The sequence below is a fragment of the Hyperoodon ampullatus genome (genome assembly GCF_949752795.1).
Source record: "Hyperoodon ampullatus genome assembly, chromosome: 14".
Taxonomy (NCBI): Eukaryota; Metazoa; Chordata; class Mammalia; order Artiodactyla; family Ziphiidae; genus Hyperoodon; species Hyperoodon ampullatus.
Window position 1 is genome coordinate 81,033,008 of NC_136927.1, and position 22,949 is coordinate 81,055,956.

At 39.4% G+C, this 22,949-nt stretch overlaps 1 protein-coding gene across 2 annotated transcripts in view; it reads left to right on the forward strand.

The window, feature by feature from the left end:
* The window catches only part of DOK5 (docking protein 5), a gene marked incomplete at its 5' end in the record, with an annotated part of 148,194 nt that overhangs the window by 66,432 nt on the left and 58,813 nt on the right, over window positions 1–22,949 (forward strand). For both annotated transcript variants that reach the window (XM_079720334.1, XM_079720335.1), the window contains one exon: window positions 5,149–5,256. In XM_079720334.1, the coding sequence (XP_079576460.1) occupies window positions 5,149–5,256 (108 nt within the window). The remainder of the gene's footprint in view (window positions 1–5,148; window positions 5,257–22,949) is intronic.

Genomic DNA, 22,949 nt, shown 5'->3' on the forward strand with positions numbered 1-22,949 from the left:
AGATGCATCCTATAGGGAGTTTCCTGCTCAGGGAACCGAGGTCCCACAAGCCGCGTGGCGTGGCCAAAAAAGAAAAAAAAAAAAAAAAAGATACGTCCTATAGAAGTTTAGTTTGTGACTCTGTTGTTCAAGACATTGTGATGGACTGCTAATTAGGAAATTAGGAACTCCAAGCAAATTCTAAATTGTTTCCGCTCTTCCTTGGCCCTGGAAATCTTGGTGAATTTACCAGACTAGACTTTGTTAGGAAAAGTAGCTAGTAAAAATATCAGGGATTTGAAACCAGAGCTAATTAGTTATTAAGGATCTCAAGTTTTTTTTTTTTTTTTTTTTTTTTTTTTTGTTTTGTAGTACGCGGGCCTCTCACTGTTGTGGCCTCTCCCGTTGCGTAGCACAGGCTCCGGACGCGCAGGCTCAGCGGCCATGGCTCACGGGCCCAGCTGCTCCGCAGCATGTGGGATCTTCCCGGACCGGGGCATGAACCCGTGTCCCCTGCATCAGCAGGCGGACTCTCAACCACTGCGCCACCTGGGAAGCCCAGGATCTCAAGTTTTAAAGAAAGGGAAGACAATGGAAAAAGTAACAGAAATCATATATGGTTTGATGACAATTTAAGGCTGAAAATTAGGTGTAGTAAAACCACCACCACCACCAAGAAAAGACACACTGAAGGAGATTTTTATGTAACTGCTAAATCTCATGTACATCCACTCAGGTTGTCAGAACTGTGTGATGTGCTTGTCTGTTTTAGCTTCAGCAGTGGCTTGTGTGGATTGACTTGTCCAAAGCCAGAACTTAGAAGACATTCCCATAACCTCATATTCTTCAACTCTGCAGTCTCGGCTCAGCGTGCACTCCCCTGTAGCCGTGGTTCTGACTTTGCCCCCCAGGGAGCTTTTGGCAATGTCTGGAGACAGTTCCGGTTGTCAGCAGGGTAGGAGGGCTGTGCTGCTGGCATCCAGTTGGAGGAGCAGCCCCGCCCTTCCCACTACCCCAAATTGCCTTGTCTAAAATGCCAGCTGTGCCGAGAATGCGGAACCCTGCTGCAGAGAAGGTGAGATATTTCAACATGAAAATTATTCCGTCATTAGGTTCTCTAAGAGTATAGTTATCATTAGGATTACCTCCTCCTCATGTCCAGTTTGAAACTGCACTTTGCTCTCATGGTTGGGATAAGCATTTTTTAGTTAAAAACAAGTCAATTGAAAGAAAAATGTTAGCTCAAAAATACTACAGATGGTCAGTGGATGTGTTTTATGAAATATGAAGGAGATGGTTGAATGAATTAATTTAAGAAAAGAAATGCCCTATGCTATTATGCAAATGAGATTATTCTCCAACTGTGGTCCTTTTAACCATGTCAGTGTTACTCCAACTAGTCTCTACATGTCCCCATGTTCAGTGAGTCCTCCTGTTTCATTTCCTCTAACCAGTTTTGAAATGTTGAGGACAAGTTGGGTTTTTTTTTTTTTTTTTTTTTTTTTTTGGCGGTACGCAGGCCTCTCACTGTTGTGGCCTCTCCCGTTGCGGAGCACAGGCTCAGGACGTGCAGGCTCAGCGGCCATGGCTCACGGGCCCAGCTGCTCCACGGCATGTGGGATCTTCCCAGACCGGGGCACGAACCCGTGTCCCCTGCATCGGCAGGCGGACTCTCAACCACTGCGCCACCAGGGAAGCCCTGAGGACAAGTTTTTAATTCTCTGATACTTGGTGGCTCTTCTGTTCTTGGGACGGAGAGTGTAGGGCAGGTGAAATGGCGAGTTTACTGTAGTTCAGCAGATTTCACTTTCACCTTCACCGTGTCTCAGGACAGCATCTCACGCTGCTCCACGTCCAAAGCCACTGCGCATCACTTGTTGGAAACCACACAGCCCAGAGACCCTCGTGGTGGATGGAGCATTTGTTGGAGGGCTCTTTGTTGTCAGTCCCACGTGGGAAACCCTGGGTTGTCTGAAAGTCTTTATGAATATTCATGGCATTGGTTTGTAAATTACAAACAAAATCCCTGGGGGATAAGGTACAGAGCCAATTTGGCCCCACCCCAAGAGGTTCTGATGCAGTCGACCTTGGCTAATCTCTAGGAATCTGCATAATTAACAATTGTCTTGAGTGAGGCTGGGCCAACACGGAGAATCACTGAACCCCCTTTTCATAAACCAAGTTTTGGGGTTTTCCTTATCTCCTGATGAACCAACATGTTTTAATCTGTTCCGGGGTGACTTTCCAGCCAATAGTTATAAGCAATATTGCATGTGAATTTATACAGTAGTACTCGTGCAGTTATTTGATTATAACATTGCACTTTTGCTCTTACTATTGATACTTAATAGAACAAAAGAAAAACAAAAATCCCCAAGTGTAATATGGATGAATCAAAGATGGCCATCACTAGGCATGCTGAAATTGAGGAATCTTTAGCTTGTGTTCGATAGACTTCAGACAGAAGCCAGGCAAATAGAGGTTTGATTGTGAAGAAAATGAATACTTTTTTTTTTTTTTTAAGTAGAAATACTGTCATTCAAGATTGGGTCTAAAAGTTGAGGCATAATTAGGAAATATAAAATATCCCCTTTGGTGAAAATATTTTTTTCCTCATAGTAGGCATATTTCTTGCATACCTTAGCGTGCTGTCTTTAACACATTTTCAGGGCCATGTCCAGAAGAAAGGGGTTGCCAGTAATAGAATGACAATGAGAAACCTATTTTCCACATCCTTTATTTGAACAATCAGGGTGACAGTCATTCCCGATGTAATTACAGTCCTCTCTCTGGTGGTTAGGTTTTAAGGGAGCTGGTGATCTCATCTGTTATTCAGACATCAGCGAGATGGTGGTAAGTCTTCTATTTGCCAACCATAGCCCTGAAAATGTTAATTTGCATGGCTGACTCTCCACCCTGAAAAGGATTTGGGGTTTGAATTCTTACCAATAGCTCTTGCCACTTGGCTTTCTAAAGTTACCTAGTCTAGTGGTTATTTAGACTTTGGTCTGGTAGCAAAAGAATTAGGTAACTGTTATTAGATTAGGCTGTAATTTTTAAGATCTTTTACATTTTTTGTTAAAAATTTATAAGCATTTTGTTTTAAGATAATTGTAGACTCACATTTGGTTGTAAGAACTATTACACAAAGATCCTATGCCATTTATCCAGTTTTCCTAGTGGTAACATCTTTGAAACAACAATGCAATATTATAACCAAGATAATGACATTCATAGAGTCAAGATCCAGGACAGTTTCATCACTGTCAGGATCCCTCATGTTACCTGTATAGACAGCCCCTCTTCCATTCTGCTCCCTTCTCACACACCCCTAACCCCTGATAACCACTAATCTAATTTCCATTTCTATAATTTTGTCATTTCAAGAATGCTATTAATGCAGTCATACACTATGTAACCTTTTGGGTTTGGCTTTTTTCCCCCCACCCAGCATCATTCTGTGAAGACTCATTCATGTTGTTTTTATAGCTGAGTGGTATTCTATGATATGGATGTTCCCCAAATTGTTTAACCATTTACCCCTTGGAGAATAGATGGGTTGTTTCCAGTTCTGCGCTGGTACAAATCCAGCTGCTTGTGAACATTCATGTTCACATTTTTTTGTGTGTGGGAAGTTTGCATTTCTCTGGCATAGAGTCCTCAGAGTGCAGTTGTAAGTCCTATGTTGCTTGCTTAGTTTTTTAAGAAACTGCCAAACTGTGTTTCAGAGCTGTACCATTTTACATTCCCACCGGCAATGTATTATAATATAAGTGATCCAGTTTCTCAGCATCCTTGTCAACATTTGGTGGCATTATTATTATTATTATTATTTATTTCAGCCAATCTGATAGGTGTGTACTGCTGTTTCATTGTGGTTTTCATTTACATTTCCGTGAAGGCTTCCTGATGTTGAACATTTTCTCCTGTGCTTCTTGATCATCCGTATATTCTCTTTGGTGAAATGTCTGTCTTTTTTCCATTTTGTAATTGGATTGTCTGGTTCTTTACTATTGAGATATGAGGACTCTATATATTCTAGATACTAATCCTTTGTCAGATATGCGGTTTGCAAATATTTTTTTTCCCAGTCTGTAGCTTCTCTTTTCATTCTCTTAGCAGAATTTTTCACATAGCGAAAGTTTTAAGTTTTGATGAGGTACAATGTGGCAACCTTTTCTTTTATGGATTGTGCTTTTGGTATGAGGTCTAAGAACTCTTTGTTCAGACCATGATCCCAAACATTTCCTCCTTTTTCCCCCTAAACTTTTTATAGTTTTTTAAATATTTAAGTCCATGTTCAGTTAAGTTTTGTATGAGTGTTTTGGGTTAAGGAGTTTGTTTATTCCCTATGGATATTCAGTTACTTGAGCACCATTTGTTTAAAAGGCTACCCTCCCTCCATTGCTTTTCCACTTTTGTCTCCATGTTTTTATGCCCCTTGGTAAGTTCAGTGACTATGCAAGATGAAAGCCAATAGAACTGATTTTAATTATTTTACTGATATCTTTGGATATTTAAGAAATAACAGAAATTCTCTTTTCTTTAATTTACAGTGTTAACTTTTTACAGTATTAACTTTTTACGGTATTAACTTGGACTGCACCCTAGCCTGACAATAATCTTTGAGTCTCTGGGTTGAATTTTCTGAGGGGGAATCTGGTTGGTGTTCCTCAGCGTTTATTAGCTAGTCTAGTGTCTGCCCAACTCTTGACCATCAGTTGTGAGGACTGTCACATGACACATAGGGACTGTCTCTTTCTAGGACTTAAAGCCTTTGGCATATATCAGGCCTATGATTTCCATATATAATGGCATTTGAAATTAGAGCATGTGCCGTAAATGCTTATATTATTTGTGCTGATTTGGGATTTTTATTTCTGAGACTTTTCCTGCAATGTTTCTACTGGTGGTGTTGTCAAAGTATGAAGAAATTTGCCTCCAAATACTTATTTTCTTTTGAATCCAGTCATTTTCTGAATGACATAATACGCCCATTGTGGAAACAGTTTGGGGTTTTAAAATTTTATTTTCCCAAAGCAACATCCCATTTATGGCTTATGAATATTTTACAGGTGAAAACATCAAAAAAGAAAATATTTAAATGGAAATGCCAGTAATATCTGAGGCAGTAGTGATGCTGAGTGCTGTCTTTGTATTTCCTTGCAGATTTATCAACGATGTTGGTTAGTATTCAAGAAAGCTTCAAGCAAAGGTCCCAAAAGACTGGAGAAATTTTCCGATGAACGTGCTGCATATTTTAGGTGTTATCATAAGGTAAGACTCGATTGTTGTAGCTTTCCAGAAATCTGTTCATAATTAGGGAACTCAAGTTCATTGAGTCTGAAAACTTGTCTTGCTTTTTTAACAAAGGTACAAATGATACTTTTTCCAAGGACAAAACATCTCTAAAATAATATCTACTTGCTCATTGTTTAAAATAATTGACTGATGTGAAGTCCCTCTTCTGGTTTCCTACTATTTGTTGTTGTTTTTCCAATCTCTACTGTAGAAATCACCATGTTTTGTAAATTTTCAATTGCGTGGTAGGCCCTTCTCCCAACATTGAAGCCCCTGGAGGGTCAGGATTGGATCTCATTATGTCTATCACAGTGCCTGATACAGAATAGATCCTCAGTCAGTGCTTGGAATGTGGGGTGAGGAGGGAGGGGAAGGAGCTGGAAGAGGTGGATCCAGTAGCACAGAAATTTAGCCAGGTGAGGGAAAGTGAATAACCTTCCCTTTTGTGCAAATTCTCCAAAAGTGGTGACTTTCCAACATCTTGCTAAGGGCCTGTGTTGACACCTTTGTTTATACAATAATGAAAAGCAGTAGAACAAGCTGTATTCCTTCTCCGCTTAGAGACACAAAGAGTATGCTGTGCTTTAAAGGTGCATCTATACAGACATAAGGGAAGGAAAAGCACAGAGCAAGACTTTAGAGATAAGTAGGAAAGGGAGTCAAGAGTAGCATCTTCCATGTGGTTCATTTCCCCAGTATTTCATAGCGAAGTTCTACCTTCCAAGGCCAGCCCCATGTCCAGCCTTCCTTCTCTCCAAAGGAGAACCCAAGTATACTTCTGTATGAGTCTGGATTTCCTCTACTGTTTATCCTCCATATGCCAGACATTACCACTATTCAAATAACATTTTTTTTTGTCCTCAGGAAGGAGTTGTTGCGAATCTATTATTTAGGAGCGGTGATCCAGGAAGCCAGGGAGAGCATAGCTTTGAACCCTTGAAAATAATCTTGAGCCAGTCTCTCCATTTCTGTAACACCTGAAGCTATTGATGTCCAGTCATTTTGGACCAGATGTAATATGTCCCACTTATCCCGTGCATACCCAGTGTCTGTTCTTGTAACAGGATGGCAAACAATGATATAGGAATGACGTGCTTCATTTTAACTTGAGAGGTCTTGCCTTAAAACGGAGCTCAAGATGCCCAAAGGGGTGTTTGGTTTATCTCTAGGACAAGGACACAGTTGCTTCCTTTCTCCTTCCCTTACCTGGCACCGATTCCTCTCCTCCACCTCTCAGGTCCATCACATCCTGGTGACTGGACTTTCCGCTGTGGTTGAAAATCATTCATTCTTCATTGCCTTCACACTATAATTAACAAGGTCATCCAAAGGCTTCACCCCTAGGCAGCCAGAACTTGTGGTTAGACATCAGTTCTTCTCTTGAGAATTCCAGCCAATCTATAACTTTACAGTCTCCATTTGCGCTAGGTTGTGTGCTTGTGTCCCAACCACCCAAATTCATATGTTGAAACCTAATCTCCAGTTGTGATGGTATGTGGAGGTGGGACCTTTGGGAGGTGATTTGGTCATGAGAGTGGAGCCCTCACGAATGAAATTAGTGCTTTTATCAAAGCACTGATACACCCGGGAGAGCTCCCTCCTCCCTTCCGCCAGCTGAGGACACAGAATCTAAGAACCAGGAAGCAAGTCCTCACCAGAAACTGAATCTGCCGGTGCCTCTCCCTTGGTCTTCCCAGACTCCAGAACACTGAGAAATAAATTTCTGTTGTTTTTCAGCCACCCAGTCTATGGTGACTTGTTACAACAGCCTGAATGGATACCGTCAGACTCAGTTTGCTCATTGTGTGTGGCCACTGATGTTGATCAGTGCTTCCTTGTTTTGGTAGAGTTGCATATATTTCCAGAAATATCTGATTCTTCACAATCCCCTATACCAACCTTTCTGAATGCAGAGAAATAAATAGGCTGTCTTTTGCTTACATACCTATATATTCCTAAGAGAAGAAAGAGGACAGGTGAGGAGTATTTTATAGGAACTCCCCAAATCCAGTCCATCAGCAGATGGTGTCGGCTCTGTGTTCAATACGCAGAGAGACTCTGAATGTTTCTTACAACCTCTGTTGCTACTGCTGTGGTCGAAGCCACCAGGCTGCCTAATCCCCAGCCCTCTGAAGTCTGTTCGAAACACTTACGTCACATCCTGATACTCTAGCTCAGAACCCTCAGCCAAGTCCTTAAAATGGCCTACACGTCACTCATGTGACTGCCTGTCGCCTGTTTAACTTCATCTGCACAGTTTCCCCAAATCCAACTTTATTCTGCGACAGGTGCCCTGGGCTCCTTACTCTCCGCAGAACATGCCAAGCACATTCCTACCTTCGAACTTGCTCTTCCCTTTGCTTTGGCTCTCCCAGCAAATATCCACAAAGCTCACGTCCTTACTTTGTTCGGGTCGTTGTTCAAATTCCTCCTCTACGTGAGGCTATTGCCTGCCGCCATTATTTAAAATGGAATCCTTGGACACCCTCCCTCTCCATCTCCCTTTATTTTTCTCTTTAGCACTTATCACTACCTACACATCTACTTGGTTGTTTCTTATCGTCTTTACTACAACACCACCAAAAATAAGCTCCACAAGGGCAGTGATTTTTTTTTTTTTTTTTTTAGTTTCTGCTTTATAACAAATTTAATCAGTTATACATATACATATGTTCCCATATCCCCTCCCTTTTGCGTCTCCCTCCCACCCTCCCTATCCTACCCCTCCAGGCGGGTGGGGGTGTAAGTCTGCTTCTACTCCTTATCAGGGCCTAACACATAGCAGACACTTTTTAAACTATTGATTGAAAAGCTATGAATATTATCGACAGAGGACATGGGATACATGTAGATGTCTTTGTGTCACACTTTTACTTAGCTTATCAGAAAATCTTGAGAAATCTGAAACTAGGAAAAGGAATTTTGATTTGGAGGAAATGGGGTGCGTGGGGATAGGAGCCGAGAAAGCCAGGATTGGGAAGTTTTATGAGGACAGACTCAAATGTAAAACCAAAGTGGCCTGAAAAGCTTCCCCTTGAATGTGAAACAAGTAAGGGGAGATTGAGGACAAACGTGCCCTGTTTCCCAGACTTCTACCTGCTGGCTTTGGAATTTAATATGTAAATCTGTGGGGAATGTGATAAGCCACATTCTCTTTCATCTATAATAGTCATTAACCAAAGCTCAAAGCATTAGAATGGAAGAATTATCTACACTAAGCCTCCAAGCCCTTGATGAGTTCCTGTAGCCTATTCATCGTCCTTACTCTTTCAGGCCTGATACGTTTAGTATTAATCTCTTGGGGATATATAAAAAGCTGGAGTAACTCTGAGATGTGCATTTTTTATCCAAATTCTGTGTAATTTATGAATCTTGATAATACTAGGGTGAAAAGTAGCACACGGTGAACAGATTTCAGAGTTCATTTGAATACAAGTAAAGCAATTTCCAAAAGAAATGAAGAACTGTATATTATGCTGTTTGATCAACACATAGATGATGTGGCATATACACCCATATCTCTCCTGTAGGACATCTGTAGCATTTATGGGAATATAGTGCTTCTTTTGTTTCACTTTTAAAGATAGTATTATGGAAAAAATGCCAGCTTTATGTATGTGATTCTTTTTAGAAGTTTTTAAAGCAAGAAGTTGTCTGTAGAATTTTAAAACTTGGTGCTTTCCTCACTGACAAGGGAGCTAAAGGTGCTCTCATAAAAAATTGGAAAATAAATATATGAATAATGCACATACAGAACCATTCATTTTTCATGTCTTCTTCTGTGAAGCACCCCTCAAGCACCCACAGCTGTCAGAGACGGCTGTGAATTTGATTAACTGTAATTGCAACGATATTAAGACTCCAGTGACTTTATTTTTCATTTATTTCTTTCCAGTTTTATTGAGAAATAATTGACATACATCATTGTCTAAGTTTGAGACAAAGGACTCCAGCAACTTTAAATATTATAGTTCCTGACCTTCTTGTGAAACACAAGTTTATTGTTTTCACTCAGCAAATCAAAGTTGCTCACACCAGCCAAAGGGGGGTTGAGAATTTCTGTGCATACTTTTACTTTTTTGAGATGAATAACAACTGGGAAGAAATCTAAGTGGAGAGACGATTGTCTGTTGTTTTTGAGACCAAGGCAGTTAGTGAGGTGGGAAGTATGCTGACCCTGGGCTTGGTAAACCGACTTTCTCTTTTCCTTTTTTTTCTTTTCTTTCTCTCTCTTTTTTCCTTTTTCAGCTAACCTCTATTTATTTTTTTATTTATTTAAGTAAAGTGGATATACACATATTATGTTAGTTTCAGGTGTACAGCATAGTGATTCAGTTTTTTTCAATTAATTTTTATTGGAGTATAGTTGATTTACAATGTTGTGTTAGTTTCTGCTGTACAGCAAAGTGATTCAGTTATACATGTACCGTATATCCACTCTTTTTAGATTCTTTTCCCATGTAGGTCATTACAGAGTATTGAGTAGAGTTCCCTGTGCTGTACTGTAGGTCCTTATTAGTTATCTATTTTATATATAGTAGTGTGTATATGTTACTCCCAGTCTCCCAATTTATCCCTGCACCCCTTTTCCCCCTATAAAACTCTTAGACGAAAATATAGGCAGGAAAAAAAAAAGAAAATATAAGCAGAATACTCTCTGACATAAAGCACAGCAATATCTTTTTTGATCCACCTCCTAGATTAATGAAGATAAAAACAAAAATAAACAAATGGGACCTAATTAAACTTAAAAGCTTTTGCACAGCAAAGGAAACCATAAAAAAACCAAAAAGACAGTCCACAGAATGGGAGAAAATATTTGCAAAAAAAGCGACTGACAAGGGATTAATCTCCAAAATATACAAACATCTCATGCAGCTCAATATCAAAAAAACAAACAACCTGATCAAAAAATGGGCAGAAGATCTTAATAGACATTTCTCCAAAGAAGACATACAAATGGGCAAAAAGCACATGAAAAGATGCTCAATATCACTAATTATTAGAGAAATGCAAATCAAAACTACAATAAGGTATCACCTCAAACAGGTCAAAATGGCCACATCAAAAAATCTACAGATAATAAGTGCTAGAGAGGGTGTGGAGAAAAGGAAACCCTCTTGCACTCTTGGTGGGAATGTAAATTGATACAGCCACTATGGAGAACAGTATGGAGGTTCCTTAAGAAACTAAAAATAAAGCTACCGTATGAGATCCAGCAATCCCACTCCTGGGCATATATCCGGAGAAAACCATAATTCGAAAAGATACATGCACCCCAATGTTCATTGCAGCACTATTTACAATAGCCAGGACATGGAAGTAATCTAAATGTCCATCGATGGAGGAATGGATAAAGAAGATGTGGCTCATATATACAATGGAATATTACTCAGCCATAAGAAAGAAGGAAATAATGCCATTTGCAGTGACATGGATGGACCTAGAGACTGTCATACTGAGTGAAGTAAGTCAAAGACGATATGATATCACTTATATGTGGAATCTAAAAAGTGATTGAGCATTTTTGCAGATTCTACTCCATTATAGGTTGTTACAAGATAATGGGTATAATTCCCTGTGCTATATCCTTCTTGCTTATCTATTTTATATGTATTAGTTTGTATCTGTTAATCCCATACCCCTAATTTGTCCCTCCCCTCTTCCCTCTCTCCTCTCTCCTTTGGTCACCACAAGTTTGTTTTCTGTATCTGTGAGTCTGTTTCTGTGTTGCATAAAAATTCATTTGTATTATTTTTTAGATTCCACATATAAGTGATATCATACTGTATTTGTCTTTCTCTGACTTATTTCACTAAGCATCATATTCTCTAGGTTCATCCATGTTGCTGCATATGGCAGTAGTTCATTCTTTTTTATGGCTGTGCAATATTCCACTGTGTGTGTGTACACATGCACACCCCATCTTCTTAATCCAGTTGTGTGTTGATGGGCACTTGAGTTCCTTCCATGTCTTGGCTGTTTTCAATAGTGCTGCTATGAGCAATGTAATCCCCTTGAGAGTCATCCAAGTTGTTGTGTTGTGTGTTTCAATATTCTGTCCCTGTTTGTTGTTAAGCAGTGTTCCATAGTATGGAGTACCACAGTTTATTTACATTCGTCCACTGAAGAACTAGTTGTTTCTAATTTTTTATTATTATGGATAAAGTTTTTATCTTTCTTGGATAAACTCCCACGAGTGCAACTACTGGATCATATTGTGGCTGCATGTTTATTTTCATAAGAAATTGCTAACCTGTCTTAACAGAGCGGCTGTGGATTTTACATTCCTACCAGCAATGAATGACTGATCCAGTATCTCTGCATCTTCACCAGCATTTGGTGGCATCACTATTTTTATTTTAGTCATTCTGTTAGTGATATCTCATTGTGGTTTTAATTTGTATTCCCTAATGGCTAATGATGTTGAACATATTTTCATGCACTTAATTGCCATCTGTATATCTTTTTCTATGAAATAGCTCTTCATATATTTTTACGAATTTTTAATAGATTTTTTTTAACCATTGAGTTTTGGTGATTTTTTATGTAGTCTAGATTCTACTCTTCTGTCAGGTATGTGGTTGCAAATATTTTCTTTTCCATAGCTTATCTTTTATCCTCTTAACAGGATCTTTTGCAGAACAAAAGTTTTAATTCTAATGAGGTCCAGTATTTGAATTTTTACTTTTACGGGTTATGCTTTTGCTGTCAAGTCTAAAAACTCTTTGCCTAGCCTTGGATCCTGAACATTTTCTTTTTCTAAGATTTTATAGTTTTAAGTTATATATTTAAGTTCATGATTCATTTTGAGTTTAATTTTTGTATAAGGTGTGAGATGTAAGTTGAGTTTCATTCTTTTTACCTAAGGTTGCCCAATTATTCCAATACCATTTGTTTTAAAAAGAAAAATAGTTATTTTTTCCCACTGAATTACTTTTGCACATTTATCAAAAATCATTTGGGCATATTAGCAGAAGTCTATATCTGGGTTCTCTTTTCTTTTTCACTGAGCTATGTATCATATTCTCTTGATTACTGTAAATATATACTAATCTTTAATACTGGGTAGAATGATTGCTTCCGCTTATTCTTTTTCTAAAGGTTGTTTTAGCTATTTTAGTGCCTTTCCATAAAATTTTAAATGAAGCCTGTCTGTGCTTACAGAAAACCCATGTTAGAATTTTGAAAATAATTATATTAAGCCTATAGATCAAATTGTGGGAGAACTGACATCTTTTCTGTGTCAAGTCTTTCAGTTCATAAACATGGTCACTCATTTATTTGAATTTTAAAAACTTCTTTCATCAGCATTTTGTAATGTTCAACCTCCATATCCTGTACATGTTTTGTTAAGTTTATATGTGATTATTTCATTTAATTTGGATTAAATTTAAAGCCCTTTTGAATTAAATACTTGTGTGTAAACCAGTCATTTTTAGCCTATAATCTGATAAAACAATCATCTAGTTTAAATTATTTTTTTTCCTACCCCACAATATTAGACTAATCATTTGAAATGATTAGTTTTCCTTGCATTTTGGAAAGAAACTCAGGTTTTTGAGGGTTTATGAAAATGTAATCTGTTTGGTCTGTCACTGGTCTATTAGTTTGTTTGACTTAGTTATCTCAGGAAACACACATATGCACATAGGAAAATAAGAATAGGAAAAAAACAAATTTAGCTACAAAGTTCATTGAATGTAAATGCTTTTTCCTCCCCATTCTTACGTATTTCTTACATGAATTTCTTAAAAGCCTGTATCTCTAGGACTTGATCTATGTGATTTCACATTTGTGTTTATGTGGAAACACTTGACTATAATCCAAGAACATACAGAAGCTCTCTGTAAATGATGTCAAAAGGAAAAGGGTGGGTTTTCTCAAGTTGGTAAAAAAATTAGTCAAATGGTTTTTGGGTGTGGGAGAAACTACAGGATATTGTTGACCAAGTAAGTTACTGCACAAGAAGTTGTGTTGACAAAGGATAGAGATCCACTCACCTCATTTTACACATTTTTGCAGACTTCTTTTTCTTTTTTTCTTGTCACTCATTTTAAAAAATTATAAATATCTTGCACATTCCTTGTAACAAATGTAAACAATTCTGAAGTGTATGAAGTAAAATGAAAGAAAATAATCCTACCTTGGGCCCTAGTCCCTGTCTTCAGGAAAAAAAAATACTAATAGACTGATGTGCACCCCTCAAACTCTTCTTTTCACTCTCTACACAAATAGAAGCATATTCTCACACATATATAGATCACATTTTTAAAGCAAAAATAGAGTAATTCATTACATACTATGCATATTGTGTTTAAGGAGACCATAAATACAGATTTCCCCAGGATGTTTTGATGATCCTGTAGTCTTTATATAACTTTTAGTAACAACTTCTTTCACATTCAAAATATTCTGGTTTATGACATAAAATAAATGGTCACATTAATTACACCCTTTCTCTCATGCTTTGACTATAATTCTAAGTCAATGATTAGTGTCTGCACCTCATTAGTTTAACAGCTCCAGACTACTCTTTAATATTGATACACCACAATCTGTTTAAAAATACCCAAATTGATGGACAAAAAGGTTTCTAAATTTTTACTAATATAAATTCTATTTTGGTGAAAAACTTGTGCATCTGTCTTTATATGCTCATGCTAATCTTTTTGGAAGGGAAGGTCTTAGATGTGAGATGGTCAGCTAATATCCTGTACCTTTAACATTTTTGTAGCTACTGCCAAATTGTCTCCAGATAGATTATCCAAAATCCCACACCCACGGGCAGCTAAGGAAAGTGCCCTTCACCCCAGACAACATTCTCTCTGTAAATTTCAGATGCAGACTTTTCAGTGTAAGTACACTTTGGTGTGTGTGTGGCTTTTTATTTTTAAGGAAGACACAATGAATAGATTATTTCAGTTATTTCATGCGTACAAATAAAGCTCCACTCTTCAGGGAAAACAGTCCAAATTTATACCTCAGACAGGCGCTAGTCCAATTTATTTTAAGTGACCAAGGGCATATAGATATTTTTGGAAAGAATGAAACCATCTCTATGGGGGCTGGGATATAACTGTCTAGACTGGTTCTTTCTTAAGAAATCTTTTATAAAATGTTTGATTAAACTGCTGTGTTCCAGGTCCTGAGGGGAGACTTGTGGATAGAAATGTTTTATGCTGACAACTTTTGATTAGAACTGAGGATGTCTCTCCTCATTTGTTCCTGCTTACTGGCACTGCATTAAAACCATTGGTACTTTTTTTTTTTTTTTTTTTTTTTGCGGTACGTGGGCCTCTCACTGTTGTGGCCTCTCCCGTTGCGCGGAGCACAGGCTCCGGACGCGCAGGCTCAGCGGCCATGGCTCACGGGCCTAGCAGCTCCGCGGCATGTGGGATCTTCCCAGACCGGGGCATGAACCCACGTCCCCCGCATCGGCAGGCGGACTCTCAACCACTGCGCCACCGGGGAAGCCCCCATTGGTACTTTTTTTTAGGAAAGACGATATGAAAAAGTTAAAGGTTTGGAACACATTATAAGAAGTCTTGCAAAATTTTAATGGAAATGTTTATTAGATCTTTTCAGAGTGCTCTGAAAATTTCAGCAGATAATAATAATAATAATGTAATGGATTATTTTATTAATCCTGTACTTGAGAAAACATTACGGACCCAGAAATGGATTGCTTTTACCTGACTTTTATTTTCAAAGGCAACCTACAAAAGTTAAAGGGATTTATGCCTCTTTATTTTCTGTAGGATAATTGCTTTATTTATTTATTAATTTATTTATTTTAGAATGAAATAATTTGAAGTTTCTGCAGAGTTTCACAATTTGCATGTACAAAGTGAATTGCTCACTTAATTCATTCAGTCCCACAAGGGGAAAAATAATTAGGATACAGCCTACAAAAGCAAGGCGGAAAAATTGCCTTTTAGGTAGCGGTCTCCATTTCACTCTGTAAACATAAATAAATCATTATCTGTAAATTATCATCAGCAAAAGAAGGGGAAAAATTGGAAATCAAATCCTTGTTTTCCTAAAACTAAACTTTTAAAGTATGGCCACTTTGTTAATCGCTGGCTGTTAAACATTTATTTCAATGAATACTGTCATTTATGACGAATAAGACATCTGGAATATGGCTTTAAACAGCCAAATTGATTTGGCAATCCTTCTTTTGGAATTCCTAATTGGATGGCATACTTAAAGATTTATCAGAAATTTAGGAGAGTGTTGAATGTTTCTTTTCTTTGAGGAAGTCATAGTACTTTGGATTTTTGATACTCAGAAAACTAGAAAACAAGAAATGCATGGTAATTAAGTAGTTCTTAAATCTCTCCCTGTTTTCCCATTCCTCCCGCTCTAACCTACGCTAAAGTCCTAACTATTACCTGGTTGCCTCCTGGCCTCTCTAGACCTCATTTCTGCCCTCTGGTCATGATGGTCCCTTCCTTCCCCATGGTTAAGTCCCCCATGTATGGCCAAGCCAGCTGTTCACCGCTCACCTCCAGAGGGCGCCATTCTCATCAACTCTGTGTGCATAGAACTCTCTAGTTGCATGATGCATCAGCCTTGTTCATTCTCTACTTTTACTGTAATGGGGTTTTCACCCACTGCACTGTTACTTAACATTATGGCTGTGGGGCAGTCCTGTTCACTGTAGGATGTATAGCAGCATCTCTGGCCTCTACCCACTAGATGCCAGTAGCACCTCCCAGTTTTGGCAACCAAAAATATCTCTAGACTTTGTGAAATCTTTTCCCCTGGGAAGGAGGGAGGTGCAAGATCTCCCCCAGACCGAGAACCACTGGCCTGTAGAATAATCTTTCTAATGCGTAGATGTTACCCTTCCACTTATTTGCTTTAAACCTCTTAGTATACGCTCTGCAGACTTCATGAGTCACACTGAACTCCTGACGGCATCACACGGGGCCTTTTCGGATGTAGCCCCCATCCAGCGGCTCCCGCTTCATGCTTTGTCTGTTGCCCGCTGCTGCCGTCCTGGCCGCCGCTCTTCCCCAGGTTTTTATGTACCAAACTGCAGTTTCGTGATTGTGCGTATGTAGGCTCTGTTTGGTCTGGAAATTCATCTTTCCTTTCTTTGCCTCATAAACTTTCCCTCATCCTTCACGACCCACCTTAGGAATAACAATGCCTAACTCAGGAATGATGGCCTCTCTGATTCTTTTCTGTATATTCATTTTTTTTTTTTTTTTTTTTTTTTGCGGTACGTGGGCCTCTCACTGTTGTGGCCTCTCCCGTTGAGGAGCACAGGCTCCGGACGCGCAGGCTCAGCAGCTATGGCTCACAGGCCCAGCCGCTCTGCAGCATGTGGGATCTTCCCGGACCGGGGCACGAACCCGCGTCCCCTGCATCGGCAGGCAGACTCTCAACCACTGCGCCACCAGGGAAGCCCCTGTATATTCATTTGGTGGCAGTTGTTGGTTTAGTAAAGAGTCATTGGATCATCTGTGTTTGAATCCCAGCTCTGCTGTTTGCCTGCTGAGTGAACAAATTCACCTTTGTAGACCTCGACACTCTTCTATGTACCATGGGAATAATATCATAGTGAGAAAGGATGTGAAAAGTTCAATTACAGGGCCTCCCTGGTGGCGCAGTGGTTGAGAGTCCACCTGCCGATGCAAGGGACACGGGTTCGTGCCCCGGTCCGGGAAGATGCCACATGCCGCTGAGCGGCTGGGCCCGTGAGCCATGGCCGCTGAGCCTGGGCGTCCGGAGCCTGTGCTCCGCAACGGGAGAGGCCACAACAGTGAGAGGCCCGCGTACCACAAAAAAAAAAAGTTCAATAACATAATCCATATGAAGGGCTTAGAACCCAAGATCTGGCACATAATTCAGAGTCTGCCTGCTTGGAGTCAAATCCTGCCTCTGTCACTGGTCAGGAATTGTCTAGCCCCGGGCAGGTTAACAACATCACCGCGCCTCAGTCTCCTTGTCTTGACGATGGGAATGGTGATTAGGAAGCGGGGCTTTCATTTAACATGTGCTTATTGAGGGTCACTGGAGATCCAGCAGAGAACAAAGCAGGTGACTCTCTGCTTCGACTCCAGCATAAAGGAAAAGTATAATATATAGTGTGTCGGCGTGACTGATACATGCTAAGGAGGAAATGAAAGCAGGGAAAAGGGATAGGCATGTGGAGTGAGAGTGCTGCAATTTTATTTATTTATTAAAAATTAATTTATTTATTTATTTTTGGTTGTGTTGGGTCTTCGTTGCTGCGTGTGGGCTTCTCTTTGCGGTGGCTTCTCTTGTGGAGCACTGGCTCTAGGCGCGCGGGCTCAGTAGTTGTGGCTCGCGGGCTCTAGAGCGCAGGCTCAGTAGTTGTGGCGCTCGGGCTTCGTTGCTCCGCAGCATGTGGGATCTTCCCAGACCAGGGCTCGAACCCGTGTCCCCTACATTGGCAGGAAGATTCTTAACCACTGCGCCACCAGGGAAGCCCCTACAATTTTAAATACAGTCATCGGAAGAAGATGTTGTGTGAGTCGCTGAAGAAGGCAGGAGTGAGGCTTCTTCCTATAGAGGAAGAGTGTCTCCAGGCAAAGGAAGAGCAAGCCCAGGTGTTCTTGCTTGGCGGGACTGAAAAGACCACAGAAATGAGAGGGATTTCAGTTGGGCTTTTAAGATAAGGAAAACAGTAAATTGTGCACTGCCTTTGTTTCAGTAGAGTTGTGTCTCTTCAATATAATGACCTCTAGCATCACAATAGGCTGTGTGTGCAGAGAAGTATCTGGAGGAACATTCTGAAAGTCCCAAAGAACTGTCCACTAGGTAAGTGGGAGCTAGGTGGAGACTTCAGTGTGCAGCTTTTTATTTCCTCCAGCTATTGGAAAGAGATCCATTTCTCTTAGAGGAGCACAGCATGTGTGGGAGGAATACACATGGTTGGGCTCTATCTTGAGAAGAGTGAATCAAAGTTTGTTCAGACTGATTTTCAGGCAGTGCCATCTAATGTAACCATATGCTAGAGCCAAAAAAACACACCACCAGCAAGGTAGCCTTCTGTCATTTTCTGCACTGGCGCAGGAAAGGCGAGTTGGACCGCCTTCTCCATCTGCCTGGAGTCTCTGTTGAAGGAAGGATGCTTCAGTGCAAGGGGAAGATTAGAAGTCCCCCATAAGATGGTCTGCAAATGCCATTGAAAGCTTTGAGAAACAAAGAATCGCCAACATCCCTTCTCAACAGGCTCTAGAAGTGTAACCTAAATGGACCACCATATTCACCTGTGCATGATTTTCTTCAGATTCGAAGTAACTACAGTTAGAACTTGCAGTTGTGATAACAGCTAGCTGGCTGTCCTTCTGGAATGCCTGTAAAGAGACTGATGATGGGGTCAAGTCACAAATGGCTTGGTTCCCTTCTTGAGTAAGCTACCCAGCTGTGTACACCAGCTCATCTATTGACAAATCTAAATTAAAAACTGAGGATGAGGATGTCCAAATGCATAAAGGGTGTACGGTGGGCACCTCTATCAACTAAACATGCAGTAAATTCTATGTAAACTTGCTCACCTGATTAAATGCAGTAGTCCACATTTTTGAAATAAATGAGTAATCATAGTGATTCTAGTAATATTCATGACCTGTGTTTCCAGATTACTTTAATAAAAAGCAGTATGCAGGTGGGAACAGTAAAAGCATCCTTGGTCAATATTTATCTTGACTCTGGCACTCATAGACATATGGACTTAGGTTGACAAACCAGTTGGATTAAAAAGAATAGTATTTTGATGCAGATGAGTCTTCAGTGGATGCTAAGACAACTCTCTGAAAGGTGGTTGGGTAACAGCTTATTCACATGATGCCAAAGTATCACCGAGCATGGATGAATCTCATAGACATTATATTGGGTGAAAGGATCCAAACACAGAAAAATACATATGATATGATTCCATTTATATAAAGTTTTCTAAAAGGCATAACTAACCAGTGGTGATGGAGGTAACAGTAGTGGTTTTATCTATGGTCAGTACTGACCCAGGAAGTGGTGATATTAACTGAAATGTTTTGTTTGTCAATCAGAACATTGGTGGCTGCCCAGGTGTGTACATGTGTCAAGATTCACTGGACTGTGGTCTTGAGATTTCTGTCTTTTACTATATGTGCTTGATCCACAGGACCTGATATTTGGATTCCTTGCTTGTCCCAAGCAGAATTTCACTAGAGCAGTAGCTTGGGATGCAAACCATGGTGCAGGTGTACCCACATAAAAGCAAGTGGTTTTTGAAAAGCTGAGTTTCTTCAGCATTTTAAGGTCTAAGTAGGAAAGATGAGTTTAGTTCAGAGTATCTTCTTTTGAGTTGACAAGTACTTTATTTTTCCTTAGGAATTACGATTTGCATTTCTTCTTTTTTCTCTCTCAAGATACGATTTACAACTTGCAGAAATAACTTTTAATTGTTTCCAAAACTGTTTGCAACTTTAGTTTTATTCATCTGCTCATTTATTCAGCCAGTCACTTATTCATTCATTTACTTTTAGTATTTTTTAAGGAGCACACCCTATGGAGTGTCCTGCTAGAAATAACATACATCTATAAAGCCAGAAGTTCTGGCTTTGAGTGTGGCTCGACCTTTCCATTCTACCTGAGAAATCATAATTAAGTTACTTCTCTGATTCTCACTATTCATCCTTGTAATGCATTTAATAATAGTACCGAGGATGTTATATCATCCTGAGAATTTAGTATTACATTGTAGCCATTCAGCATTCTGTGGTTGATTGAAGTGAGTTGTGAAGTGATTGATGGAAGGCTTCCTTCTTGAGAAGTGGATTTATAACTGAGGAGTAGGGTGGGATTCATTTTCCTCGTGTAGTTAGACTAGTTCTACTTATATATAATAGTGACGCTGTAAGATTTTCTTTGAAAAAAAATTTTAAAACCAAATGATTCAACTACTAAATTAAAACTGATAACCAATGTTCTAGTGGATTATTATGTATCTGAGTAGGAAATCTGGTCTCCTTTGTACTAGAAGCAATATTGTTATACAGTGGGATTTGAGAGAAAAACGATGAAAATTCTTGGCCAAAAGGACATCAAACAGAGGGTGTATTAGCCAATGTCTGCTATGGCAACAGTTCCAAAATCTTAATAGCTTATAGCAGCTCATCTTTATCTTCTGCCCTTGTTGCCTGAGGGATCTGGGTTGGCTGTGGGTGTATTGAGCATAGCTGGATTAATTTGACTCAGTTGCAGTCCATCTGTCCTGCATTCAGAGATCCAAGAAGGAGAGGTATATTGTTGTTGTAGTGGAGGGCTGAAGCTCAAGGAGAGTGGCACTGACTTACACACACATTTAAAGCATCTTCTTGAGCACATGAGCTCACATTCTGTTGGCCAAAGCAAGTTGCGTGACCAAGTCCAAACTCAGTAAAGAGTCACGAGGGCCAGGAGGCGATGGATGATTTTGAACAAATAATTCAATACAGACAGTGAAGGTTGCTGTGAGGTACAGAATTTGCCTTTGGTCTGATTGGAAATACTTCCAGATTCTAAAGAGAGAATCCTTTTCGCCAAGTCTTATCTTTACTTCATCTTGCCATCCTCTGTGCTCATAAACATATTTTATGTATCAGGGAAACTCCTATTTAGTGTTCATTATCTCTTACCAGCGGAATTTTCAAGGAGCCACTGTCTTCCATGAATTTTGAATCAGTCCAAGGATTGAATTGGGTCCAGGATGTATTAAATCAGATTAAGCCTAGAGCTAGCCTGGGCTTTTGAAAGTAAACATCCAATTTCTAGAGAAAATCAAGCATTTCAAAGGTCCTAATATTGACATTTTCAGTAAGCCATATGGATGTCTCTGGTCTTCTTTGGCAGATTTTAGCTCCATTTCAAGAGAAAAATCTCTGGAGTCAGGATGCTTAAATATATCCTGGAAAAAGAAAAGGAAGGTTAGAGATTGAGAGGCCACAGAATAATTTGAAAGAGTAACCAGACAGGTAGCAGCCCAGAAAATAAACAGAAGTTATTTTGATTGTCTAACTTGGTCAGCTATTCCCTTAGCATGAAGATTATATAAAAGGGTAGGTCAAAATATTTAAACTCTATGTATATACCATTTTTAATCACACAATTTGACTTCTTTTTGTTTTCTGCTTACTATCAAACCCCTCTGTTAGTAATGAAAATTTGTAACTGGATCTCATGTTAGACCTCTCTTGGGAACTGTTCTTTTGATCTTTAAATCATAATTCTCAGACATATTTCAGATTTTGGTCATGAGGCTTGAAATGCTTTGTTGTCTCTCATTTAGGACAAGCAATCGTGAAATGGATAAAAAAGGCAAAAATGAAACAAATGGTCCTATTCAGATGAGATGGGTGACCTTCGGGATATCAAGTGGGCACCAAATCTTTACCAAGTTTCTACTGAAATGTACTGTCATGCCTCTGCGGAGCAAATGAGAATTGTTCTGGGTGACTCTGTGACCTTCAGGTCAATTGGTTGTCACCTGGACTGTTGACTCAGTAGAAAATGAATTGAAAGTCAGTTTCATAATAGTAGTATTAGATTAGGAGTAGTAGATTGATAGTGTTTTTCCTAATTTTTAGTCATTTGTCATTTATTCGTAACTGTTTGTGGTCACAGTATCACCTCTACTCTTATTTACTTAATATTTTGCTTGAAATCATATCACTTCTTTGTTTAAATAAATTAACTGTAAAAGAACATTTTCTGGGTTTCCCTGGTGGCGCAGTGGTTGAGAGTCCGCCTGCCGATGCAGGGGACACGGGTTCGTGCCCCGGTCCGGGAAGATTCCACATGCCGAGGAGTGGCTGGGCCCGTGAGCCATGGCCGCTGAGCCTGTGCGTCCGGAGCCTGTGCTCTGCAACAGGAGAGGCCATAACAGTGAGAGGAAAAAAAAAAAAAAAGAACATTTTCTTACTACCATCAATAGAAACGTATCGTTTGCCATGAACAGGAATTAACAGTTAAAAAGAAGTACAAGGGAAAGAAAATAATATTTTTAAGGCTGAATAATATCCCGTTCTAGGTATATACCACATTTTCTTTATTCATCTTTCAATGGACATTTAGGTTGTTTCCATATCTTGACTATTGTAGATAATACTTCAGTAAACACAGGAGTGTAAATATCCCTTTGAGGTCCTTTGAATTTCCTTTGAGTATATACCCAAAAGTGGGATTGCTGGACCACACAGTAGTTTTATTTTTAATTTTTTGAGGAACCTCCATACTGTTTTCCATAGCAGCTGCATCATTTTGCATTCCCACTAACAACGCACAAAGCTTCTGTATGTTATCCCTAGTGAATAGAACAGTACTTGACACAGAGTAAATTTTACAAATAAATAAATGAATGAATGAGTAAATAAATAGTGATTAAACATTTTGATGAATGAATGGATGCAAGGAAGATTCTTGAAGACGGAATGTTGTTCTCCTGCAATTGTGCTTAAGTGGTTCCCTCCTTGATGCTGTTACACCTTGAAGAAATTTTTACATTTTATCTGTGAATCTCTACACAAAGAGCATAATTCATGTAAAGTTTAGGGTGTGTCTGTTCTCCTGCACTGTGGAAGAAGAATAAAATCTAGAAAACTATAAATATAATCTATGAAACCCAGGAGGGCGTTTTACTTAAAAGTTTTGAACTTGGCAAGAAAGAACTT